Source organism: Strongylocentrotus purpuratus, unplaced genomic scaffold (genome assembly GCF_000002235.5).
Source record: "Strongylocentrotus purpuratus isolate Spur 01 unplaced genomic scaffold, Spur_5.0 spur5_scaffold_16, whole genome shotgun sequence".
NCBI classification, from domain to species: domain Eukaryota; kingdom Metazoa; phylum Echinodermata; class Echinoidea; order Camarodonta; family Strongylocentrotidae; genus Strongylocentrotus; species Strongylocentrotus purpuratus.
Window position 1 is genome coordinate 31,417,060 of NW_022145601.1, and position 27,127 is coordinate 31,444,186.

Consider the following 27,127-nt stretch of genomic DNA (forward strand, 5'->3'; position numbering starts at 1 on the left):
TGTCAGTGACGTTGCAGGGAGGTATAATCCCCCTGGCTAAACTAGTGCAGACAGACTTTAAAAGGATATTCTTTAACACCCTTCTGCTTCTCAGCGTGGCACTGAGCAGGCTAGCTGTCAGGATCTTCCTCATAACGATCCATTCGCTCCATTCACTCCATTGAGCAGCTTTTTCCTATCCTCGTCTTCATGAGCTGATCGAAGCCTCTCTGATCGGCAGTATCTGAAACGGGCAAACTGGGTCAGCATCTGATATGGGGGCAGTAAAGGAATTTCAATGAACGGTTCAAAGACGTCAACTTTAAGATTAGCATAAGCTTTGATAAAGTATTAAGAATCAACTCCTCCTCTTGGTGAAGGTGATTATTTTACCTGACTGCTAAGAAAGCATAAATGCTTGTAAGTAAGCAACCAGACGGCCGATGGCTTTAGGTCCTCTCTGAGGGACCTGGTAATAATGATAATAGCCTAATAGTCCACTCCAAATTTTATTAAACCGAAACAGAAATTCTTTTTGCCCAATTGATCGTGAGCCCGGCAGCCACTGAGCAGCGCCAGATCGACGTTGCTCTATCCTTTATTGTTGGACGCCAAACAAGGTAGCAACAACTCCCATCTTTTAACGTCTTTTGGTATGACGCGGCCAGAGTTCGAACCCACGACCTCCCGGTTGTGAGGCGGACGCTCTACTGACTGAGCCAACACTCCGGCATTAATGAGGATTAATGCCTTACCAAAGGGCACTAGCGCATCGACTTTGTTTCGAACCTGGGTCACCGGATTACGAGACCACTGCTCTACCAACTGAGCTATCGCGCCTCCTCTTAAAGTTTGCAATTATATTTCCTTCCTTATATTGTTGGTGAGGTGTTGTGGAGGTGTTGTGGTCTAGTGGATAAGTCACCGACTGCAGATCACAAGGTATGGGGTTCGAGTCCCGCCACGGCAATAATGTCCTTTCGCAAGACGTTAATCTACATTTACCACTCTCAACCCAGGTGTTAAATGGGTACCCGGGAGGATGCGAAAATAAAAGTGGTTGCATTAGCAAGTGTGCGCTTGTAAAATGACGCCTGGCTGGAATGCTCCCCAGAGAGTGGTGAATGTGCATACATTGTGTGCAGGTAAGCCTGAATCCCATGACCGGGGTAATAATATATCTGTAAAGCGCTTAGATACATCGTTGATGTATTAAGCTCTATATAAAAGTGGAATATTATCATTTATTTATTTTTTCTTTTTTTAATTCCTAGCATCATATACTTTATGGTCATGCAACAAAAATGGACGCAGTACTTGCGGACATTTTTAAGCTTAATTTTCATGCATCTGGTAAATTGTTTTAGGGCTCTGAAGCAAAGAAAATTATTGAAATATTGAATTAAAAAATATGGAATGCCAAAGCAAGGGTAATAATCGCCCAGCGCCAGGAGTGTGAAGTCTGACAGATACATGTATGGGCGCTATACAAGAACAAGAACTCATTGAAATTGGCATGAAAGGGTAGTAACCCGATAATGCATTGTGAAATACATTCCATTGGAAACATTTGTCTTCAAACTTTGGCAATTTTTTTTTTTTTAATTCTAAATATGGTTGTCCATATTAACCCTTGTGGCACACAATGGGATAATCAACAGTATCATGATAACTTAGGCAATGATCCAGGGGTCAAGTACTAGTGCACTGATAAGAACCTAATTTGACAACTTCTGAGTACTCTAATCTCTCTTTTTCTCTCCCTGCTTGTACACGAAGCACATGACCAGGGCCTACGTGCACAAGATATCAACTATTGTATTGGGGATGATCAATTCGTCCTTGTTTTCACGAAGTGACGGTAGTGAGGAAAATCGTAACGCAAAGTGAATGCATTTTTTTTTTCACTACCGTCACTTCGTGAAAACAGCGACGAATTAGCTAGCCATAACATGTGCTGCTGATCTGTGTGTAACCTATGTGTGTAACCTACAGTGTACATCTCATGTTTGTCATTAAAGAGGCATTTGCAAAGGAATCTAATATCTGACGTACTGTTAAGAAGCTAAGGCTACATTCCAGTTTGCAGATGTTGTATAGTGTTAAAACATCTATAAGAAATAAACAATGTGGCCATTAATGTACATTATTTAAGTTATATGTTCTTCATTAGACAAAGTTAATGGCAGATTTCAATACCAATATCTACAACTGTATATATTGACAACTATAAATATTGACCAAAAAGAAATATTGGCAATTACTTCTATTGCATTAAAGTACAGAAGATATGAAGAATGTTTGTAAAACAATTGAAAATCAGGGGTGTTCAACTAACAACCTACAACCATTTTTATCAGTGACTAGGGGGTCCCGCGCAAAAGCTCTTTGAAAAGATACAAATCCTCTTTACCACAACTATTGTAAATTATCACATGCCATAAATCCACCATGATGCTTACCTGTATGTACTACAGTAAATACTTGCTTTGTTATCTGTTAGGTAAAATAAATCATGAATCAAATATAAAAGGATACGATGCAATCGAAGAAGAGCGTCCCAAGACTGCCGACAAGCCATGGTAAATGCCTGATGAGAAACACTGTAGATGTATCCTCCATGAGGACCGATGCGCCGTAGAAGACGTTACCTGTCACCGTCAAGATGAACATTAAGATAGATACGCCCTCTACGGACTGTCTTCGATACTGCAGAAGAAAACAAATGAAGATAATAAGGTAAACATGCTCAAGTATTAGGCCTAAAAAAAAAAGACTGTCCCCAAAATCTTGAACTCTACGGTCAGCTTTTCAAAAACTTTCTTCTTTATTACCATTTTTTAGAGAAAAAAATGTATCAAAGCATTGAAAACTGAGAAACATCAGCCCAAAGACATGGTAAAAAAAATAATTTAGATTTAGGACCACCCGACCCATGTTTTGGCACCTTAAGGGCAATACAGTATCCTTTTTTTTTTTTTAGGCCTTACGCCTACAGGGAGGGTATTTTACAGACATCGCTACCAACGACTGGAATGTACTTTCAATTGTGCCATCTTTAGGTGAAGGCGTAAATAAAGCGATTTCTGGTCCCTCTACCCGAGCATAATCACGCATGTGTCATCAGTTGGTGATGCATTGTGGGACATGGCTATTGACACGTCAGGACATTGAGAGAAGCAGATGGCAGTGTATACGTAAATCTGAAGTAGTGTCAGGAGAATACCCTGCCTTTAAAGGCATCGTTTAACAATATCAAATCTGAGATGCACGGCCCTATGTGTAATCATCGTCTGTGATATGGTGTAATATTGAGGCCCTAAAAAAATTGTGCTTCAAAATGATCATGAAGTGCCTCAAAAAATTAAAAATCTTTGACTGACCGGTTTTACTATACTCATTCCCCCCAATAGACTGTAGTGTTATAAAAACCGTTAGGAAAACGAAAAAAAATTTTGATTGACAATTAATCTTAAACATCTTGATAATCAAACAGGCGACCGGCTTGCAAAAGTCATGAGATTCCTGACTGACCTAAAAGTTTATGATTATGAGTGCAGCATGAGCTAAATCCAGGATTTTATTTCAGAATCTAGCTGAGGCAATATTACTGAGTCACTTTAAAGTATGTAGGGTGAAGTATGAGCTTTTCTCTACATACATTGTACTTCCAACAATATACTGCATGGCCTCGACATGTAGATCTTGTTCTTCCTTTTTGAGCCAAAAATAAATTACCGAGGAGTTCCCCAATTGCCAGTGACAGGAAACTGCTTCAATATCTTCAATTAATTGAATACTGTAAGACAATTTCTTTGATACATACTTGTAATCCAATGCTTTGCAATATCATATCACACGACATTGCAATTTTCTAAGTGTTTATTTCAACATCATTATACCACTTGTCTAATGTACCGGAAGTCATAACAAATGATACTTCACTACACCAATGGTATATCCAGTCAATATGTGTAGGCTACAGCATGTACAAGGCGTTTTACTTACATTTTGTATAAGTTGAGGTATCCTAGATCCCACATAGAATACACCTGATAAACAGCCACACACATATCCAAATATATCCAATGAATCCTGAAAGGAGAGTGGAAGAAACACAGAAAAAAGGTGTTATTCAACAATACGTGACCTTGATTGACACCTCACAGCTGGCGCTTCTTCATTTTTCATATATTTCACCCCATGCAATTTTTTGCCCCCCCCCCCCCCCCCCCCCCCCCCCCCCCCCCCCCCCGGTTAGAATTTCCTGGATCCGGCACTGTGTGAACATACATGTACATGTGCAATTACAACTACCTACATGTACTTCACTGTTAAAGTGGAGATAGTTGAGATACACATACTTCACACAAATTAACATTCACTTTCTGTATGTTCTGAGATCTAAAGTGGCTATAAAGAGCTACTTTTATTGCTGGATTGTCGGATACATTAAAATAATTCAATAAAATAATGTTTCAGTTTCACAAATCTTCTTAAAGGCATCGTTTAACAACATTTGTTAAATCTGAGATGCTTGGCCCTACGTGTTATCATCGTCTGTGATATACAGTAGTGTAATATTGAAGCCCTAAAAAAAGTGCACTTCAAAATGATCATGAAGTGCCTCAAGAAATCAACAATCTTTGAGTGACTGGTTTTACCATACTCATTTCCCCCGATAGACTGTAGTGTTATGAAAACCGTTGGGAAAACCCAAAATGAAATTTTGATTTTCAATCATAAATATCTTGATAATCAGACAGGCGATTAGCTTGTAAAAGTCATGGGATTCCTGAATGACCTTAAGGTTTATAATTATGATTGTATCATGAGCTAAATCAAGGATTATGTTTAAGGATCTGAGACAAAGTTACCGGATCCCTTTAAAGCTAGTCCCAGATCTGGTAATGTCATTAAATTGATAGAAATTAGAAAGTGGCTGGAAGTAATTCTGAATCATTTATCATGCCAACAGCATGATATATGATATGGTGCGACTCTCATTGTTTTTCGGCCAAATCCTTGAGTAGATATCATTCATTTGTAAACTTGAACATTCAGTGTACATGTACATTTCAATAGAACCGTTTACTAACATATTTAAATTTATGAATGTTTCTTTCCTGGAGACCTAGTGAAGAGTTACATTGTACATGTATTTACATGTACAAATGTAATTAGCCTCTTATTAATTAATGCACTACAATATTTGGAATCCAGCATGCATACATTACTTGTTGCTATGTCAGGCAAGCCTCAGGCAAGCTTTAGGTTCTTGACCAACAACCTATGTTTAAAAATTATGCTTATAACATTTTAATATGTTTAATACAGGGATGCCAGTTAGAATTGATCAGACGGCCTAGAATGAGCTATTTTGTCCCAAAAAAAGCCTAAACTATGGTCTGAAAATAACTCGCCAGGGTTAATAGTGGTCTATTGACTCTCTAAGAATTTATTTTCCTTCACTACCAGAACTCTGATGCCCTTTAATGATCACTTTCACTGAAGTACACTAGTAATGGTATAGTGAAACCAAATACGGTACATGTTATCACATGACACATTTTACTTTCTGAATTCAAGTGAATGATTTTGTAAAGAGGATGTGCTTCAGGAAGTCAAAAGAATGTAATTAACAATCCACCTTGAACCATTAATCAATCCAGCCTTCTCTTAGAACTAAGAAAAAAGAGTATTTGGCTGATTAGTTTATCTGCTTACCTACATAGCATGAGTATGTACAGATTTTTATTTTAATGTAATGGTGCCTGTACATTTAATGCAATCTATACAGGTACCACGATGTTTGTATTCTACATGCTTCTTCTACAAATTAAATAGACATTTAGGCCATGTCTGGATATGAAAACTAATATCAAATATACAAACTCATTGAAACATTTCACATTATTTTGGTAACCTTTGACTTTGGAACTTCCTGTTACCCCACATTTATATATAATATTGGCTGCCATTGAGTGGTATATCAGATGTATTTGCGACCTGATTGCAATATATATCTGATAAAGACTGATATACCATGAAAGAAAGTCAATATTATTATTATTATTATTATACATTAAAAAATTAAACTACAGTGAAAGTTAAAGGATCAAAAAGATCAATTTACTTAGCAAATTCCAATGATGATGCAAGAAATAAAACAACAAGTGCCATGGCAATTTCAACAGTGTCTCGGCTAGTCTAAAAGCAAAATTTGGCAAGTCAAAATGAAAGATGATCCAAGTTTAGAATGTAATTTGTATTTTAAAAACGTAAGACTCTCAACGTATTTTTGTATATCATACAGTATACAGATCTTTGTTTAAAGTTAGTTTTGGTGGTAGTTTATTGTCACATTACAGCGATTGAGATTGAAGCCAGCATTTGCATGCAGCTCTTGATCATAAGGGCGCATGATTAAATATCATGCTCAGCATGTAATGTTGTAACGATGTTGCATGCTGATTCTTTATCAGTGGAGTGACATGTTGCACGGAGCAAAAGCAATACATGCTAACAATATTTAACTCGATCGAAGAAAAAGAGTCAAATTTTATTCCCTGGGGGAAAAGGGATTGTACATGTATGTGTAATAATGACTGGTATAATGGGAGTGTCGTGGTCGAGTGGTTTAAGGCACTTGACTGGAGATGCGAAGGTCGAGGGTTCAAATTCTGACACAGCACTAATTTCCTTTGGCAAGATATCAACCTGCACTTGCTACTCTCCACCCAGGTGTTAAATGGGTACCCGGTAGGATGCGACCGTCATTGTTGGTCAAACAGCTTGTGAGCATCAAATAACGCCCGACTGGAATGCTCCCCAGGGAGTGGAGATTGTGCACACAGTGTGTGCGGGCAAGGACCGAATCCAATGACTGGGGTAATAGTATATTTGTAAAGCGCTTAGAGACATTGTATTAAGCGCTATATAAAAGCTAAATATTATTATTATCATTATTGCACACACCCCAAATGCTTAACAAAAGGGAGATCTTTATTTAATGGTAAATGATTCAAATAATTGTGTTTTCCATAATTATATAGCTTATCGTATTCTAAACCTTTGGAAGAATATGGGTAGGTGATTGTATTTGAATGCTGCTTTGTTAAACATTAAAGGGACTATGTCCCATTTGCAGGCCAAAAAAATGAAAAAGTTAAATTCCAACTGCATTTGAAAGATAATACTAATTTAGAACTTCCCTAAAAAAGGTGGGGCTTGAAAATGTCTTCAAGTGGGAAAATAACGACTATTAGTTGTAAAATCGACTTTAGGGCTATAGAGCCCAAAAGTAATAGTCTTGATTTTCAGACAATTGTACCGAATGGTCATACGTTTTATGCTGCGCAAAGATTCAATCAGTTTAATCTTGGCCATCACAAAAAGTGGGTTATTGATGTAGACAAATACTCATGTACCCTTTACAACTCTTTTCATGTATGTTATTACCAAAGAAGAAAAAAAGCCAGTCAGTCACTCAGTAGTGTCTGACAGTGAAGTCTAGCAAGTAAACGGTTTTCCTTGCATAATTTGAATATGAGGACGCTGCTAACGTTTAAATTTCAGAGATAGGACATACATGACATATTCATAATTCCTGCAAAGTTCTACAGCATTTGAGGTTGGCTGCAAAAGGGACATAGTACCTTTAAAGGCCATCAAGTTTACAAATATGTATCCAGAAACATATTTCACGAGATACATTTTCAATCATATTTATAGGCCTATTTCAACTGTTAGTCTGATCTAAATACAATTTCATATACGCCAATACACATGACCCGCTGTTTTATTTGATGAATGAAGAAATGCTCTTCTTTGTCCAAAAATTATACGCAGCATGAACTCTTGGGTTGCTTGAATAGTCTTCAGCAGTGATAGGATTACGCAAGCCACATGATTTACAAATTTCCCTGTGACATCACAATCGAAATTGCTGGTTTATAAAACTTCATGTGACAAACCAATATCAACATCTATTGTTAGGCTTCATGTTTATAGGAGCTATGTACATGACCTTGGTCTCTATTGTGTGTATGCACAGAGCACTCGGGCCCCTATACATGTACAGTAATAGCACAGGATATACAGTACATTGTAGGAGTGTCATCAAGGCATTGAAAGGCAATGTACAGATATGGGGCAGACCGCAGTCACAGTAGTGAGGAAATAAGGAAGGGACGGTGTCAAATATTGAGATTCATAAACACGTGGGATGCATGTACAGTGTATGACTTCAACTGTTAAACATCTATATACAGATATTAATCATTTTAATTTAGATTCACTTTATAGATGGGTCGAAAAGTTAATCCCTGTTAATAATCTGTGATTTCTTCATTTTGATGAGACACAGCTACATGCACACATAGTATACTGATAATTAAATTTTATGTTGCCATGGCTCTGTACAGAAAACACTCTCTCTCTAAGTGCCATATCGTTTGACTTTGGCGATCATGCTGTTCCACAACCCTCGGCTCCTAGCCTTCTGTATTAGTACCACTCCCAGTTCTTTCACTCCTCTCTCTTCCAACAATTTCTGCAGACTGTCCATCCAAAGTATCCTCCTTCTTCCCCTACTCCTTCTTCCCACAATTTTCCCTGTCAAAGCAAGGTTCTCTAAGCCTTCTTTACGTGTAATGTGACCCATGAACTTCAACTGCCTAATCAACATCTCACGTATCATTTTCCTTTGCACTCCAGCTCGTGTAAGAACTTCCTCATTACTAACTTTGTCAGTCCAGGGGATTTTCATCATTCTTCTTAGAAACCACATTTCGCAACTTTCCAAACGCTTTTTAGTATCAGAGGCTAAAGTCCATGTTTCACTACCATACATAAGTACTGGGTAGATGTAACAATTCAATACCCTTATTCTGGTCCTCATACACAATGTTCGATTTGTCAGAATTTTGCCTAACTTTGAAAATGCAGATTTAGCGAGAGCTATCCTTCTCTTGATCTCTGTCTCGCATCTGGCATCTTCGGTAATCATGCTGCCGAGGTAGTTAAATGAGGAGACTTGTTTAATAGTCTGTTCTTTCAGTTTCAAGTTACATTTTGGACTGCTCTTCTTGGATACCACCAGGCATTTTGTCTTGGTATAGTTGATCCCTAGTCCCATTCTCTCACTTTCTTTTACAACTACATTCAGGAGTCTTTGGAGATCTTTCTCTGATTCAGAAAATAAAACAGTGTCATCAGCATATCTAATATTTGTGATTGAATGACCACCCACTTGTATCCCATTTTCATCTTCCAATTCTCTTAGAATGATTTCACTATACATATTGAACAGGTCTGGCGACATAACACAACCCTGTCTGACTCCCCGTCTGATGTTGATATATTCACTACACTCTCCTTCTACCCTGATGCATGCAAACTGATTCCAATATAGACTTTGTAGCAGTCTTAGATCTTTCCTATATATATCAAGCTTTCTCAGCTCTTCAAAAAGTTCTGAATGTCTTACTTTATCAAAAGCCTTTGAATAATCAATAAAACACATGTACACAGAAAACACTATATACGTGTATACAGTAGCCCCGTTGCAGGACATGGTGGTACATAGAAAACTAAACTATTTTATGTGCTAGTGAAGAGGGTGTTCAATGGTTATTTCAAAGCAAATTGAAATTGTGCAGAATAAACACCTATTATTGCAGTTGTCTCTAAGAACTGTACACCTTGTACTCATATACACCATATATGCAGCACACTCAGCACAGCGATGTATATCCAATTAACTTGACCTAATTTAGATCTGCTACATGTATGACACATGACGTACCTCTTACTATAAGAAAAAAACATATTTTTCAGAATATCACCCCAAAGGTTTTATTATAAGCATGTCTTCCACCACCTGGTTAAACTGGTAATTCATAGGGGAAAATGTGAATATCAGGGCCCGTATTCAATAAACTTCTAAGACATTTTTCTTAAGTCTAAGAAAATGTCTAAGAATTTGTCTAGGTTAAGAAAGTTGCCTTAGCCGTATTCTAAACACGTAAAGCAGTTTGTCTTAGCTAAGACGAAAGATAAGACAAATTCTTAGACCCGATGACGTCATGTTGGAAAGTTGATGTGGTCGACTCGAGCGAATTAATTGCAACTCGATTTGCCTATGTAATTTGCGTGTTAAAATAAAAATCGCACCGCACAAAAATTATACACTAACATGTATGGGAGAGCGTAAGGGAGGAACGATGCTCACATAATTATTTCGGGATTGACCAACTGACACTAAAACAGTCTAGTCAAGACCACCTGAGGCTAGATCTAACATCCACTGTAGGCTTTTTATACTTTTCTGTCAAACAACTCCGAGGAGCCCAACCGGGCTTACTTATTATGTCGCAGCCGCAGGGTCTGCGAGTATGAAGGGAGCGCCGTCGCTAGCCGGCCGACCAGCGCTAGCATTGGATTTGGAGCTACCCTTTCATTGTTTTACATCGTCTCCTGTTATGATGGCCTAAAATTAATCAAATGGCTAGATGTAACCTTTATCAGACTCATACTATAACAAATTTTGTCTCACCTAATATAATGCCGATTGCACATTATTCCCTGTTTCCATACTTTAGCGCCAAAGACTAATAAAGTAAGAGACGGTTTCTTTTAATATATACGACAGCCATGTCATGATTTAGTGTTATGCATGTATGCTACTACTAGTTGTGTACAAGTACAGTACACAGAGCCTATGGCGCTCCTGCGCGCTGCGCCGTCGACGCTGTATTACGCGAAGCTTACGTTGTTATATAGGTCAACTGATAACCTGCGCTCGCGCTGCATGCATTGTTTTTATTCCATTTGATCGAAACCCGAAGCGGTTGCTTGCAGCATCACTGAGCTGCCGGTGCCAAAGCCCCATTTAAGCATCCTCGTAGTATGCTTAAATATAGGGTAGATTTCTTACTTATCTTAGATATCTCGATTGTATTAGAATACGACATGCTACTTAAGTCCTTTTTCTTAGATAAAATCTAAGAATCCTTCTTAATCTTAAGGCAAATTTCTTAAGTCCCCATTGCTGTTATAGAATACGAATTTTGGCCAAGATTTTTTCTTAGCCAAAATTTAAGAAAAAGTACTTAAATTTCATGCTTAAGAAGTTTATTGAATACGGGCCCAGGGCCCTATCTTATAAAGAGTTGCGATCGATCCAAATCAATAGCAAGCTTGCAGTCTCCCATCTCTTACAGTATTTACTATGTAGGTAGTTTCGATTGATATCAAGCGCAACTAAGTTGCGATTGATATCAAGTCGTTATAATACTGGCCCAGGATAATGACACATCTTAACTTGATGTACTTCAAATGAAAATTTATAGTAAAAAATATAATTAATGTTTACATTATACAATTGATATTACGATCTCCACAACTTTTTGTACAAGGCCTGCAAGATTATACCAAGCACAATGGACAATGCAATGAACTTTTCAAACATTTTTGCCATCAGCTGATTTTTCCTCATGGGGAAAGGGAAATACTGTCAGGGAAATGACACATGTTGCTTCCTGTCGTTTGACCGGAGTAGACAAAGAATCTCCCACTGGTTTCCTCGTAATTTAACTAAAGATCATGTGAGAGCATCTGAAGGATTTTGATTAGTTTTCCACTTTTCCCACGTTCATTTTATTTCAAATACTGATTCTAAACACTGTTTTTTAGTTATTTCCATAATCACAGAGTGATGGCATATATTCTATAATTCATAAATCAGTTCAAAAGCTGTTGCCTGTACAGGTCACCATTCACCAATATGCCTAATACTTAGTTTCTCCCTAACTCTCTTATGTTTCATTCGTTTCTCTATTTTCCCTAGTTCTAATACAGGAGCAATCTGGTCCTAGTAAGCTGTGGGTTAATACGCTTTCAAATCAATAAGGGAGTTTACAGATAGCACATGGTACAAATGACCCCAAATATCCACAGATCTTTTACACATGGAGAAGTTCCACTTTGAGCATCTTGGAATGATAACTGCCAAAGTCCTAGATGTGCTTCATGAATACCTTTTGTTTGGCCTCTTGAAAAGAATACTTCCACCTGTGTATCATAGAATGTACCGTTGGTGCATAAATGAATAATGTTACATAACTTTCATGAGCGCATATCCAGTATTCATCTCTGTGGGTTTTACCAGTTTGGTACAAATGACCTTTATCTGCCTATGCGCAGATTGTATCTGTAAACTCCCTTATTAGAAAATAACATATAATAATATCTTAAAATTATACTCACAAAGAAAACACAATTCCCCTTGTAGTACAATAAGCATGGTGGCTCGGTGGTATTACTAGTATTAGAGTCGACGACGGACAGAAGAGACCTGCCAGTACCACTTGACCTTAGAGGAGATGAACTTTGACCTTGTTGCCATGGTAATGAGACAAGCAGTGAGGTAGAGAGGAGGAAGGTACAGCAGTAGATGATGTGGGAATGGTCCTGATCTCTGGTTTGGACAGCAGGGTTTTCTTGTGAAGAGTCTATTGGTGGAGAAGTTTAAATGCAAGAAAAATTGAAGATGTTTGGAATAACATTTACGTTAAAAAAATTATTACTATGACTCATTTTTAGAATGATTATCTGCCATTAACTATTATGCCATTAAATCTCTCAGGCTAGGCCTATCATCATGAAATTTTCATATCTTTCAATTGCGTACTGTAAACGCTGTTATTTTTTAGTGATTAATTTTTTGTGCTGACCGACCCCAAAACATATTCGCAGGTTCTTAAATTTGCGTTGCACGCAATACAGCACGTTCAAAACATGCAAGAGAAGTCATGCATATATTTTTGCAAGTTCATCAATCAGCATAAACTCCAACAGTGGGAACTTGTTTTGTCTCCCATGAAAAAGGATATAAATAAATATATGTTTGTAAAAAATGTTGTGATCTGTACAAGTTTGTATGTTTGTTTCCTTATATCATAACTTGAATCCAGGCCAGCACATCAAATGAAAGTAGATGTGTACTTCACACGTTCTTAGCTGTAGTCTCCCAGTATCATTGCAGTTACGAAGGGGCCCAGGCAACCAACACTTCAGTAATTTCTTTAAAAAGGTGCTTTTCCATTTAAAATCTAAAACCAATTACAAACTCTCTTCCTTACCGACAACATAGACCTTGTTCTTCTTATTCTTGAAGTAGTAATAGGTGAACTGTGAAATGATAAGGGCATCCATAAATAGGTAGTAAACGGCAGTCGCTAGCTGAAAAACAGAAGATCAAGAGAAGAAAAAATCTAAGATAGAGAAAAAACATACATAACAATGATTAGACTATTTGATATTTGATATGGATATGAAAGCATTTGAATCCTTCCTGAATTTGTTCCAAAATGTACGACAGAAGATCGCTGACAGGTTATAGAAAAATCATTTATGTCTATACATGTACTTCGACATGAAGAAAAAAAAGTTATGATAAATTTCACTAAGACTCCTAATCTCAGTACCTCAGTACAAATAACTTTAAAATTACATATATATCATTGTGATTAAGTGATCAATTTTTAAGGACTAAATATCAAACTGTGGCTCCTTAAGATTTTCACTTTACATTTCTTATTTGACCGATTTCAATCGAAGAATTATTGTTATAATCTGTATTCACAAGTATTATTAAGACTCATTAAAACAAGGATACAAGATGGTTTACTCATTTAACCTGAAAAGAAATCAATACATGGTAAAGACCCATAACAATTATGAAGCCTGAACCAGAAAAGTGACCTGAAGACTGCCAAGTGGAAATCCATTCACTATTATATACTACACAAATAATCTTCCTGTGCCACATTGAATTTATCATGGGAAAGATAAGATAAAGAATGCTTCAATATTTTACCTGTTCCCAGTGGAAGATTAATCTATACCAGTGTTCAAATTAGTGCTGTGGTCAAACGTTTAACCATCCGGTATCCAAACGTCCATGGCACTATCCGTTCTCAATTGGACGGTTTTGTTTTCCTGTTTTTTTTTTGTTTGTTTTTTTAATACCAGTAACAATTTTTTTTTTTTATTAATATTGGAAAATCCAAAATGTACATAATTAGAAACAAAATCACTGAACAAACACGGAGCCTTTACTGTCCAGCATGCTTTGGAATAATGACTGGGTTTCAATTTGTTTATGAAGCTAATAAATCAAGTTTTGCCAACATTATACCGGTAGTCATCATAAGTAAGCCCTGACTGTTGAATTGCAGAGCAACAATCTACATGATAACAATCAATTTCAAGATTGTAGATTGAGAAGTTGACTAATAAAACTATGTTCCCAGCCTTGAAATACATGCACAAAACTTCTCTGATGCCATTTATTTAAAAAATATTAAACTAGATGGAATTCGACTGCGCGCAGTCGAAAATGATGCCTCCGTTATAGAGCAATTTTACAAACCAAAACAGAAAAAAAAAATAGAATTCACGTTTAATGGTAATCCATTGACAGGTTCTCAGAATATTGTAATTACAAGCAATTTCTCATATACATATATGACCCTTTGATTTTTGACCTCATGACCATAAAATCTACTCAGTTCATTGGCTCTGCAAGATGTTCTGAGTTAAATAGTAATCCATCTGTCAGTTCTAATGAGAATGCGTTCACAAGCTATTTTTGCATACATAATGGGCCCATGACCTTTGACCTTTGACCTTATGAACCAAGAATCTACTCAGTTCATTGGCTCTGCAAGTAACAAACATGACCTAATTTTGGCATGAATCCATCAATCGGTTCTTGAGATAACGCGATCACAAGCTGTTTTTGCATTCATAATGTGCGCTGTGGCCTTTGACCTTTGACCTACGTGCTCCAAAATCTAATCAGATTGTCTTCCTATGGTGATACACACTATCATTAAAGATAAACTTTAGTACTGGTAATGCGATTGCATTGTGAAAGAAAAGGTGTGAAAGGATCAGAAACAGTTGATCATGTAGCATGTAAGTATTGGTGTGCACTGCAAGGTTCTGGAGTCATCAAAATCATAATAAATTTGACCGAGTCTTGGTAAAGTAACAAACACTCACATAGAAAGCTATATATGGGACAACACACATGGTGTCGGGGATGGTACTACCTTGGTTTCCTTGTCTTTCTATGCTCATTACTCAGCCAGTATACATTTTCTTCCAAAATTGTTTGGCACATGTCATTTATTTGTAATCTTGAACATTCAGTGTAAGTTTTGTTTGATTCTGTGAGAATTAATTAATTTTTTTTTACCAGTACTGGAGTTTATCTTTAAGTTTGAAGTTTTTACATCTCCAGTGGTTCTTGAGATATCATGATAACAATCTCAATGTATGGAATTCTATAAGTTGACCTCTGTGACCCTTGACCTTTGACCTACGTGCTCCAAAATCTAATCAGATTGTTTTCCTATAGTGATACACACTATCACTAAGTTTGAAGTTTAAATCTCCAGTGGTACTTGAGATATCACGATAACAATCTCAATGTATGGAATTTCATAAGTTGACCTCTGTGACCCTTGACCTTTGACATACGTGCTCCAAAATCTAATCAGATTGTTTTCCTATAGTGATACACACTATCACTAAGTTTGAAGTTTAAATCTCCAGTGGTTCTTGAGATATCATGATAACAATCTCAATGTATGGAATTTCATAAGTTGACCTCTGTGACCCTTGACCTTTGACATACGTGCTCCAAAATCTAATCAGATCGTCTTCCTATGGTGATACATACTATCCTTAAGTTTGAAGTTTAAATCTCAAATGGTTCTTGAGATATCGCGCTAACAAACTCAATACAAGGAATTTCATAAGTTGACCTCTGTGACCTGTGACCTTTGACCTACGTACTCCAAAATCTAATCAGATCGTCTTCCTATGGTGATAAATACTATTCCCGAGTCTTAAGTTTAAATCTTAAATGGTTCTTGAGATATTGTGATAACGGTCAAACGGGACGGACGTACGGACGGACGGACGGTACTACTCACGACAGTATGCTTGTGAGATTTTTGTCTTGTGTGACTGAAAAAAAGGGGTATCTTGTGTGTCTTTTCATTTTTTCCTTCTAAAGACTACTTGTGTGTCTTAATTCCCAACTTCTTGTGTGTTTGTCTAAAATTAAATGAAAATGAATCTTGTGTGTTTTTTAATACAATATGTGTTGAGAATGGTTTTTAAAATTAAAATTAAGGCTTGTATGCCCAAAAGACATTATTGTCTACCTCTATCCAACTTTAATCCAAGTCAGGAAAATTAAGGCTTGTGTCCCGCAAAAACACATCATTTACCCGCCTAAGTCGTGAAAATTGAGGCTTGTGTGGCAGAAAAGACAATCAGCTACCCTGTCCAAGACAAGAAAATTAAGGCTTGTGTGCCTAAAAAACTTGATGTCCAAAAAATATACAACTATTTATTTGTGACTTTTGAATGACCAAAAAATTGATTTATCTTTTTTCCTCATTGAATAGAAACATCACACACATATAATACAGGTAATGCAATAATATTCCAATGCTGTGGAGGAACCAATGAAAAGCCAAGGAGCTTGTCATGGCAGAAAGACATTATTATATACCGCTGTCCAAGTCAAGAAAATTAAGGCTTGTGTGGCATAAAAAACATTACATGTATTATATACCTCTGTCCAAGTCAAGAAAATTAAGGCTTGTGTGGCATAAAAAACATTACATGTATTATATACCTCTGTCCAAGTCAAGAAAATTAAGGCTTGTGTGGCAGTAAGACATTACGTGTATTATATACCTCTGTCTAAGTCAAGAAAATTAAGGCTTGTGTGGCAGTAAGACATTATTATCTATCCCTGTCCAAGTCAAGAAAATTAAGGCTTCTGTGGCATAAAAAAAACATTACATGTATTATATACCTCTGTCCAAGTCATGAAAATTAAGGCTTGTGTGGCAGTAAGACATTACATGTATTATATACCCCTGTCCAAGTCAAGAAAATTAAGGCTTGTGTGGCAGAAAAACATTACATGTATTATATACCTCTGTCCAAGTCATGAAAATTAAGGCTTGTGTGGCAGTAAGACATTACATGTATTGTATACCCCTGTCCAAGTCAAGAAAATTAAGGCTTGTGTGGCAGAAAAACATTACATGTATTATATACCTCTGTCCAAGTCACGAAAATTAAGGCTTGTGTGGCAGTAAGACATTATTGTCTACCCCTGTTTAAGTCAAGAAAATTAGGGCTTGTGTGGCAGAAAGACATTACATGTATTATATACCTCTGTCCAAGTCATGGATATTAAGGCTTGTGTGGCATAAAAAACATTACATGTATTATATACCTCTGTCCAAGTCAAGAAAATTAAGGCTTGTGTGGCAGAAAGACATTACATGTATTATATACCTCTGTCCAAGTCAAGAAAATTAAGGCTTGTGTGGCATAAAAAACATTACATGTATTATATACCTCTGTCCAAGTCAAGAAAATTAAGGCTTGTGTGGCATAAAAAACATTACATGTATTATATACCTCTGTCCAAGTCAAGAATATTAAGGCTTGTGTGGCAGTAAAACATTACGTGTATTATATACCTCTGTCCAAGTCAAGAAAATTAAGGCTTGTGTGGCAGAAAAACATTACATGTATTATATACCTCTGTCCAAGTCATGAAAATTAAGGCTTGTGTGGCAGTAATACATTACATGTATTATATACCCCTGTCCAAGTCAAGAAAATTAAGGCTTGTGTGGCAGAAACACATTACATGTATTATATACCTCTGTCCAAGTCAAGAAAATTAAGGCTTGTGTGGCAGAAACACATTACATGTATTATATACCTCTGTCCAAGTCAAGAAAATTAAGGCTTGTGTGGCAGAAAGACATTACATGTATTATATACCTCTGTCCAAGTCAAGAAAATTAAGGCTTGTGTGGCAGAAAGACATTATTATCTACCCCTGTCCAAGTCAAGAAAATTAAGGCTTCTGTGGCATAAAAAAAACATTACATGTATTATATACCTCTGTCCAAGTCATGAAAATTAAGGCTTGTGTGGCAGAAAGACATTAATGTCTACCCCTGTCCAAGTCCAGAAAATTAGGGCTTGTGTGGCATAAAAAAAAACATAACATGTATTATATACCTCTGTCCAAGTCATGAAAATTAAGGCTTGTGTGTCAGAAAGATATTGTCATCTACCCCAGTCCAAGTCAAGAAAATTAAGGCTTGTGTGGCAGAAAAACATTATTGTCTACCCCAGTCCAAGTCAAGAAAATTAAGGCTTGTGTGGCATAAAAACATTACATGTATTATATACCTGTACCACTGTCCAAGTCAAGAAAATTAGGGCTTGTGTGGCAGAAAGGTATTATTATCTACCCCAGTCCAAGTCAAGAAAATAATGGGCTTGTGTGGCAGAAAGACATAACAAGTGTTATATACCTCTGTCCAATTCATGAAAATTAAGGCTTGTGTGGCAGAAAGACATTATTATCTACTCCAGTCCAAGTCAAGAAAATTAAGGCTTGTGTGTCAGAAAGACATTATTATCTTCCCCTGTCCAAGTCAAGAAAATTAAGGCTTGTGTGGCAGAAAGACATTATTATCTTTCCCTGTCCAAGTCAAGAAAATTAAGGCTTGTGTGGCAGAACGACATTATCGTCTACCCCTGTCCAAGTCAAGAAAATTAAGGCTTGTGTGGCAGAAACACATTATTATCTACCCCAGTCCAAGTCAAGAAAATAATGGGCTTGTGTGGCAGAAAGACATAACAAGTATTATCTACCCCTGTCCAAGTCAAGAAAATTAAGGCTTGTGTGGCATAAAAAAAACATTACATGTATTATATACCTCTGTCCAAGTCATGAAAATTAAGGCTTGTGTGGCAGTAAGACATTACATGTATTATATACCCCTGTCCAAGTCAAGAAAATTAAGGCTTGTGTGGCAGAAAAACATTTCATGTATTATATACCTCTGTCCAAGTCATGAAAATTAAGGCTTGTGTGGCAGAAAAACATTACATGAATTATATACCTCTGTCCAAGTCATGAAATCTAAGGCTTGTGTGGCAGTAAGACATTATTGTCTACCCCTGTCTACGTCAAGAAAATTAGGGCTTGTGTGGCAGAAAGACATTACATGTATTATATACCTCTGTCCAAGTCATGGATATTAAGGCTTGTGTGGCAGTAAGACATTATTGTCTACCCCTGTCCAAGTCAAGAAAATTAAGGCTTGTGTGGCAGAAACACATTATTGTCTACCCCTGACCAAGTCAAGAAAATTAGGGCTTGTGTGGTTGAAACACATATTATTATCTACCCCAGTCCAAGTCATGAAAATTAAGGCTTGTGTGGCAGAAAGACATTATTGTCTACCCCTGTCCAAGTCAAGAAAATAGAGGCTTGTGTGGCAGAAAGACATTATTATCTACCCCACTCCAAGTCAAGAAAATTAAGGCTTGTGTGTCAGAAAGACATTATTATCTTCCCCTGTCCAAGTCAAGAAAATTATGGCTTGTGTGGCAGAAAGACATTACATGTATTATATACCTCTGTCCAAGTCATGAAAATTAAGGCTAGTGTGGCAGAACGACATTATTGTCTACCCCCTGTCCAATTCAAGAAAATTAAGGCTTGTGTGGCACAAAAAAACATTACATGTATTATATACACTGCACACACAAAACCATCCACCCATGACACACACACACACAGAGCCATACACTGCCTACTACTTTGCTTACAAATACTACACACTTACAAGTCACACACACACACACAAAGTACTGCAGATGCGCATAGTACCTAGCTACCTGGATGTCAACTGTAGATGGCACTATTCCGTTTGGCTACTTGGACACAACCCCTCTCTAAAATTTGGACATTTATTTTGGGCCTTTTTTTGGGAGAAACTTTTCTTGTGTGACTAAATCTTAGTTGATTAGAAATGACATGTCAGACATCTTAGACACTGAATTTGATAGTTTTCTTGTGTGGCTAGACACACAAGTCTAAACTGACACACAAGGATATCTCATACGTAAAACTAAACACACAAGCATACCATCGCAAACTCGGACGGACGTACGGACGGACGGACGGACGTACGGACGGACAACCCGAAAACATGATGCCTCCGGCACCACCTTCGGTGGCGGAGGCATAAAAATATAAAATATTTTAAAATCGGTTTTGACTTCCGGTTACAACACTAGTTCAAATGGTTGGAATGGAGCTAATCAAGACAGGAAGGAGTAATTTTGCAATTAAAGAGATTAGGTTGTACACAGCAAACCGTCCATCATCGTATGCCTATTGTTTTGTGCAAAATTGCAAGAGTGGCAAACAAGCAACAAGCAACCATGCAGAGGCTAAGAACAAAATCAAAGTGTTAACTGTTAAAATGCTTGGCATGACTCAGGGGTGATAGTGAGCACTAAAAAAAAGAAGGGTTTTTTTCCCCCTCAACCACGCCCCCCTTGAGCAAAAAAAGAAAGAGGATTTGGGAGAAAAAAATGGCATTCCCCCCCCCCCCCTCCCCCTTTTTGAGTTAGAAAATTGGGGGAAAATTGGGGAAAATAGGGAAAATAGGGAAGAAATAGGGGAAAATAGGGGAAAATAGGGAAAAATAGGGGAAAATAGGGAAGAATAGAGAAAATAAGGGAAAAATCAGGATAAAATCGGAAGGAAAAAAAAAGGAAAAAAATAGGGTAAAAAAAAAGAAATTAAAAAAATCAGGGGAGAAAAAAAAAACCAGGAAGAAATCCGGAGAAAAAAAATCAGGAAACCGATTTAAATCGGGTTTTTATCAGGCCTGATGACTATAAGTTTGTTTACCTGTGTGAATAGTTGATGAGTTAGAAGACATCCTACTAGATTGGATAAATCACCAAACATCCACAGAATCAAGAAAGCTGGAGCAATGGCCTCATCCATTTTACCCCTCTTGAAGTTCTCATAGAATTGCCTTAATTGAAACAAAAAATAGGATAAACAGGTATGTACACACTATTCATGTATGTGTATTTAGAATTCAGTTATTTTTATGATTTTCAAAGTGCGAATCGAAGCAGTTGGCTCACAACCGGACTGCAGCTGCAAACACGCACTTGTAAAAAGACGCACATCGGTTTGTGACCATAGCATTAGCTGAGTGGTTACATGATATTCTAAATATTTTTAATTACCATAGACATATTAGCATGATCATTTATAAGTGTGCGTCTTGTATTATCTCATATACAAGAAATAATTTAAGTCAATTGAGGTCAATTAGAAAGAAAATACAAAAGTGCCGTCAAAGAGATATCGACTATTTCAGTTGTAATGAACGTAACATTTTCAGAGGCTGCCTGCTAGTTATCCACTAATAATTGGCAGCTAACTTTATTGGCAAAGTTTAGTTCTTGTCATGGGAGTGCATTGTGAAAGAAACGGTGTGGAATCAAACAGAAAAGGTTGATCATCTAGCATATTAGAATTTGTGTGCATTGCAAGGTTCTGGAATCATCGAAATTAGAAGAAAGACATTTGGCCAAGTCTTGGTAAAGTTACAAACACTGTACACAGAAAGATGTATATGGGACTACACAAACATGTGGCATAAAAATCTGTCCCGAATTTTTTTTGCTGTTACAGCTTTTCAGGGAACATGTCTTCTCTGATGTTCTTCCACACTTGCATGATAAGAATGATAACGCTCACAAATATTTTTCACCTCTTCCCAGCACTCAACCTTCTCGTTAACAGGCCTTCTTCAGGACAATCATTATACTTACGGGAACATTACAAGGATCCAGCAAAGAAGCTGAATAAGACCCAGAATGAAACCTGTATATTCCACCGCATTTGTCACACATTCCCCGAACAAGGTCCAGATCCAGGGAACATAGTAAGGCTCGACAGAACAGTTGAAGTGTTTCTGACCATAATTGTACAGCTCATGATCATGTGAACCATACGGCATCGAAAGAAGCTTTATCGGTGAGTAGCCCGCCATCCTCTCCGACTTTGATTTGCACCACAACAATCTGAAAAGAGATAAGAACTCTGATGGGTTAGTGCTCAACATTTACATGATACCACAATTTCCTGATTGCTATTGGCCTATTTTCTTGACTTTTACACAAGTTCTACCAACTTTTTCACTTACATATATTTGAATTCTTGAACAGTCAGTGTAAATTTGGTGTGATTTTTAGAAATTTTTATTTTTCATTATAAGCCGAGCTCAAGAATAAACTTCTGCGTTAGCATTGAATACTCAGGCACATTTCTACACTCTTTACATTATTAGTCACTCAAGCTTCAAGTTTTTTATTCAAAACTTGTTCACAAATCTGTTTGTTTGTTTTGCATTTTTTTTAAATAAGTCAGTGAGATACACAGCCCCAACTTTCAGGATTCCTGTGGGTTTAAAGTTAATCTACAAAAAACAATGTTCAACCAAACTGACCAATGAAAAAGTAGAAATTTTTAAAAAAAATTGTAGAGAAATTAGCCGGTAATCGGCCAGCTCCAGTTTACGGCCGATTGGTTGGATGCAAGGTAAAATCCCTCTAAAATACATCGCATAATAGCATAACACATATCCCACACATACCATACCATGCCAGTGTCACTGAAGAACCACATTTGCAATGAAAAATATATCCTAAAATATCACATTTTAGCGATGTAATCGGCGGTCCCGCTACCCGAATCTGAAAAATCGAGTATCTTACGCGTGTCTGTAAGAAATATGGGTACCATAAAATGAGCTTTATTTCAAGTATTTTTCAGATTTAGAGCCCGATTTTGTGCTAGTCACAAGCTCAAAAGTATCTCATCGCATGTATTAAATCAATGCAGCCGCACATCGCAACGCACACACGATATCTCTGTCTAATACCCCATTCACAGTGGCCTCAAACACCGCGACAGCAGCGGGACTGTCCCGCTGCTGTCGCGGTGTTGTCTTCAGTGTGAAGGCTCGGACCCGTTATAAACTATCGCGGGATAACACCGCCTCGCGATAACGCCGCGACAAACTATCGCTAGGCTCGCCTAGCTACAGCAGCGGGACAGTCCCGCTGCTGTCGCGGTGTTTACTCAGTGTGAAGGCTCTCCGCTATAACACCGCGACAAACACGTGTGATTTGTTTACTTACCTATCACTGACCTCTTTTCTCCAGCAATGGGGAACATAAAGTGAAATAGAAATAAAGTAACCAGTGGATTCAAATTGATTTTATTATTATGTAGATATTATAATTATCCAAATAAAAATATTTCACACTTCAAAAAATTAAAATATTCTGACTGGAAGCAATAAAAATGCTAGTTTTTTAAAAAGTAATATGATCGAGGATACAAAAAGCAACTTGACATGTTTACCTTTTGCAAGCTTGCCTTAATCGAAAACCCCGCGCTGAAGTATCTCTGGTCATATCGGGGTCACTCGCGGGTCATGGGCCATGCATACACGTGTTTGTTAGGGAGGTAATAAAAATCACCCGCTGCAGCGTGAATGGGTACATGATATTTACCCCGCTGCTGCAGCGGGATAACTTTTCTACTGTGAATGCATTTGTAGCGGTGTCATGGCGGTGTCGCCGCTCCGCTACAACGCCGCTACAAATTTCAAAACCACTGTGAATGGGGTATAATTCAGATTCCAATATCCGATCACCGCAGTACTAGTTTTCGGCCTGGCGAGCTCCGGGGAGCTCCGGCGTGGGATATCTGCTATAGATCAGCGTGCGCGCGCTTCCTATTGACTTTGTACATGCGGCCGAAAACTGGTACGCTATGCCGAAAACCGACTCCGAAACAGTGAAAATTGAAATGAATATTGTCATGGCAATTCGTGATTTTTTTTTCTGGGATTCTTGTTTTGTGTAAATAATAATAATATTTGCTTCATGATTTGAACAAAAAATGATAATAAATAGGAAGTAAAGGGTCCAAAAAATAGGATTTTGTCTTAAGTGGCCGAAAACCGGCTCCTTTACTCTATATCAATACAAAATTGTTGAGGTATTTTGATGTCCAGATAGTCTACTCATGACTGACTTACTCCTGTTATTGAGTGTCTCCAAGACGGCCACCAGCTCTAGCCTCTAGTGATCCGACAGCCACTTCTCAGACTCGATTAATCTCAGTTTCCTTTTCTATAGCATTCATTACTGAATCTGTGAAATGATGAGTCTCCAACTCAGCCTGATAGCATCTCCGTCATTCTCTTTCTGTATAAAGTGTAAGTCACTAAGTGTAACCATACAATTAGATCTACTGTTGTAAAACAAAAATACTGATCTAGAGTCTAGTCTAAGCTAGTCCAGTCGTCACGGACTTGTCTTGTCGTTGCCTTTGAGTTTGATTAGTTTAAATTTTTTTCTTCCTAGATAAACTTCACTTCAGAGACTGAGCATGAATGTGAGTAGTCTCGATCTCCTACTCCTAGTAGTAGTAGTAGTAGATCTAGTAGTAGTACACTAAACACTAAACAAACGTTACGTTATCGTTAGGCTACTCGTGATAAACCCTCGGCCTCGATTCACGCCTGTGTACACTTTTGAGAGCGCAAACTACACCCGTTCATCCTCATCCACTGACATCAGCTATCGCAGATCAGTCACAAGATTTGGAGTAAAACAATAGACACACGATTATCTTTATTTTTACCCACTCATCCAAAGGTCGTCAGACTCAGAGACATTGTCTATTAAAGTCTAATCTTCTTTAGATCGCGGAGGCGAGGCAGAGTACTCATAATATCAATCTTACCAGTCAATTTAGTGTTGACTGGTATACCGAACTGTGATGAACTTTTGTGTGCATGCAGTGCAGTGTGCTGTGCAGTGCATGCAATCAGCTGAGGGGAGATACTGTACTTGGCCGCAATGCAAATCCTGCAGCAATGTTGTCATCAAAGCAATGTCATGTGACCATGATTTGGTCATGGGATCAAAAAGCCGGTTGTAGTCTACGTTCCATAAACCGAATTAGTCTAGTGACAATAATTGACAATGATTTTTTATTTCTTTAACGGCCCCTTCTGGGGCATGGAAGAAATACAGTTGAAAAGTACATATATAATGTTCAACAATGATATTCATATAGAAAATATTGTTTTTAAATTAAAATTTTTAAACATTAAAATCTTTAAAAACAAGAAAATCTTTCAAAATGAATTGAATTTTTAACAATTTTAATTATTATTATTATTTGTATGGTTTCAAAATATTGTCTATTATCACTGAAATGTTATAAATAATACAGGATGTCATATTTAAGCAATTTTATCATTAGGCCTACAATCGAAGAACAATGCAGAAGTCGTCCTGCATCTTCAGCTCTAGCCGATGATAAAAAATGTCTAGTGACTCATACTAGATACTAGTCCAGTCTCAAAAGTGAAAGACCGAATAAGAACCCCGGGGGGGGGGGGGGGTTCACATATTAAGACATAAGGGGTGTGCCGCTCTAATGGGTCACTTTATCTATTTAAATAAAATCCCTAAACATGCGTTCCATTTTTAACAAAAATATCCCTCAACATAGGACCGTTTTTAAAAATTCTCAAATTTGTCGTTGCCCCTTCAGAATGGGTAGGGAGTTTGAGGCTTCAGTGGCACACACCCGTCCAAACCAAATCTGAGTACCCCCCCCCCCCCTCCCCCAGATAAGAACTGACCTACTTTAAAAGAAGGAAAATGAAATAGAATTTTGTTTAAAGTAACCTTTAACATGTGATAATTTGGTTGTTGTTTTTTCTTTGTTGGTTTGTCTACCATCAGAAATTATTTTGACTTGTGCCCCCCCCCCCCGCCCCAACACTCAAACCAAATATAGCTTCAACGAGCGACAATGTAAATGGAATACAATTTGCTTTTTGAGAGAGACAGAGAGACAGAGAGAGAGACAGAGAGAGAGACAGATCGAGAGACAAAGGGACAGAGCGTTGAGCAGGAGGTTTCGTGAGAAGTGATATAGCGCCATCTGTATTTAGAGACAGCACATGCAGTATATAGTCACTGTGCAAGTAGCTCATTCAAAATGTATAACAGGCAGGGCAGCTGGGTTGGTGTGGCGGCAGTTGCTACTGCTCTGATACAGGACTCAAATATATATATATATTTTTTTTTAATTAAACAATTAAAAAATCACGTTTACCTACTGATGAAAAATTCTTTTATTAATGTAACCCATCATTTCTGACAAAATCAACGCAACACTTCATTTTGATATGCCTTAGTGGAATTCACCTGAATTGCTTTTGACTTATGGATGATAAATAATCATTATTTATTATTTGTTATTGCCTCATCTTTATTAGAAAGCTTTGGAAGAGGTGCAAAGTATTAGAATTGTCATTAAAGTACAAAAGATTTCTGGTGGTAGCTTATAATCCATCATTTGTGAAAGTGCCTAAATGTTTTTGTTTTTTGTAACAGTTATTGAAAAATTTCATAAAAGTGTGGTGGGAAAACATTCATTATTAGCAAAAATTGCAGTCAGTTTTGTTTCCAAGGTTGAGTTTTGCAACTCTTAAAGAGGTAGTGTTTTATTCACCCCGTATGTTGATGTGTACACTATGAGGTCTTTAACTTTTACCCTTGGACAGAAAACTGCAAGTCTTTTGATTTAAAATTGTGCACACACTTTCATAAACTCAGGCTTGCTGCTTCATTTTTACGGGCTTGAAAAATCTCTGATAGGGGCTTTAATCCAGTAGTGCATGTAGCCTAGGATGCCATTAGCGCCGTATATGACACTTTATCTTGAAGGTCTAGCATGAGAAATAAATCAACATTTAAATTAAATAATACGTAACAACAACAGTGCTTCTTCATCCATATTAGGTTCTTTATATTGATGTAGTTGTCTAAAATGTGGTAGAAACTTGTTGTCATCCCCATTGCCATGACACCCAACTTTAAAACAAGTGTGTGTGGAGGTGGAGGGGGGGGGGGGGCCTTGGGGACAAACCCTCTATTCCGGGCACCAGGCGCGGATCCACGTAGCGATTATAGTATAGGATAAAATAATAGGATAATATAAATGATAATAGATAATATGATAAAAATAGGATAATAACGTAAATTTAACCTTTTTTTTAAAACAAAAAACAAAAGCGGCCCCCCCAACAACAAACAAATTAGATAT

At 37.3% G+C, this 27,127-nt stretch overlaps 1 protein-coding gene across 3 annotated transcripts; it reads right to left on the bottom strand.

Moving 5' to 3' along the window:
• LOC764499 (lysosomal amino acid transporter 1 homolog) lies at positions 1–24,876 on the bottom strand. Of its 3 annotated transcripts, none has more exons than XM_030987271.1 (9): positions 24,746–24,876; positions 24,036–24,204; positions 21,757–22,008; positions 20,816–20,945; positions 13,125–13,224; positions 12,250–12,494; positions 3,988–4,074; positions 2,518–2,688; positions 1–249 (listed from the first exon to the last, which is right to left on the bottom strand). In XM_030987271.1, the coding sequence occupies exons 3-9, from the start codon at positions 21,975–21,977 to the stop codon at positions 130–132; spliced, it is 1,074 nt and encodes a 357-aa protein (XP_030843131.1). In that variant the 5' UTR covers positions 21,978–22,008; positions 24,036–24,204; positions 24,746–24,876; the 3' UTR covers positions 1–129. The 3 variants fall into 3 exon arrangements, with proteins under 3 accessions (XP_030843131.1, XP_030843132.1, XP_030843133.1); XM_030987272.1 differs by lacking the exon at positions 24,746–24,876 and adding an exon at positions 24,644–24,720; XM_030987273.1 differs by lacking the exon at positions 24,746–24,876 and adding an exon at positions 24,476–24,621.
• Between the last annotated feature and the right edge of the window lie 2,251 nt (positions 24,877–27,127).

Coding starts and splice junctions, on each gene's coding strand:
- LOC764499 (XM_030987271.1), bottom strand. CDS start 21,977: ATGGCGGGCTACTCACCGATAAAGCTTCTTTCGATGCCGTATGGTTCA. Junction 13,225..20,815: donor CTCATCAACTATTCACACAG/GTAAACAAACTT, acceptor TCTGTTTTTCAG/CTAGCGACTGCCGTTTACTA. Junction 4,075..12,249: donor AGGGGAATTGTGTTTTCTTT/GTGAGTATAATT, acceptor CTCTCCTTTCAG/GATTCATTGGATATATTTGG.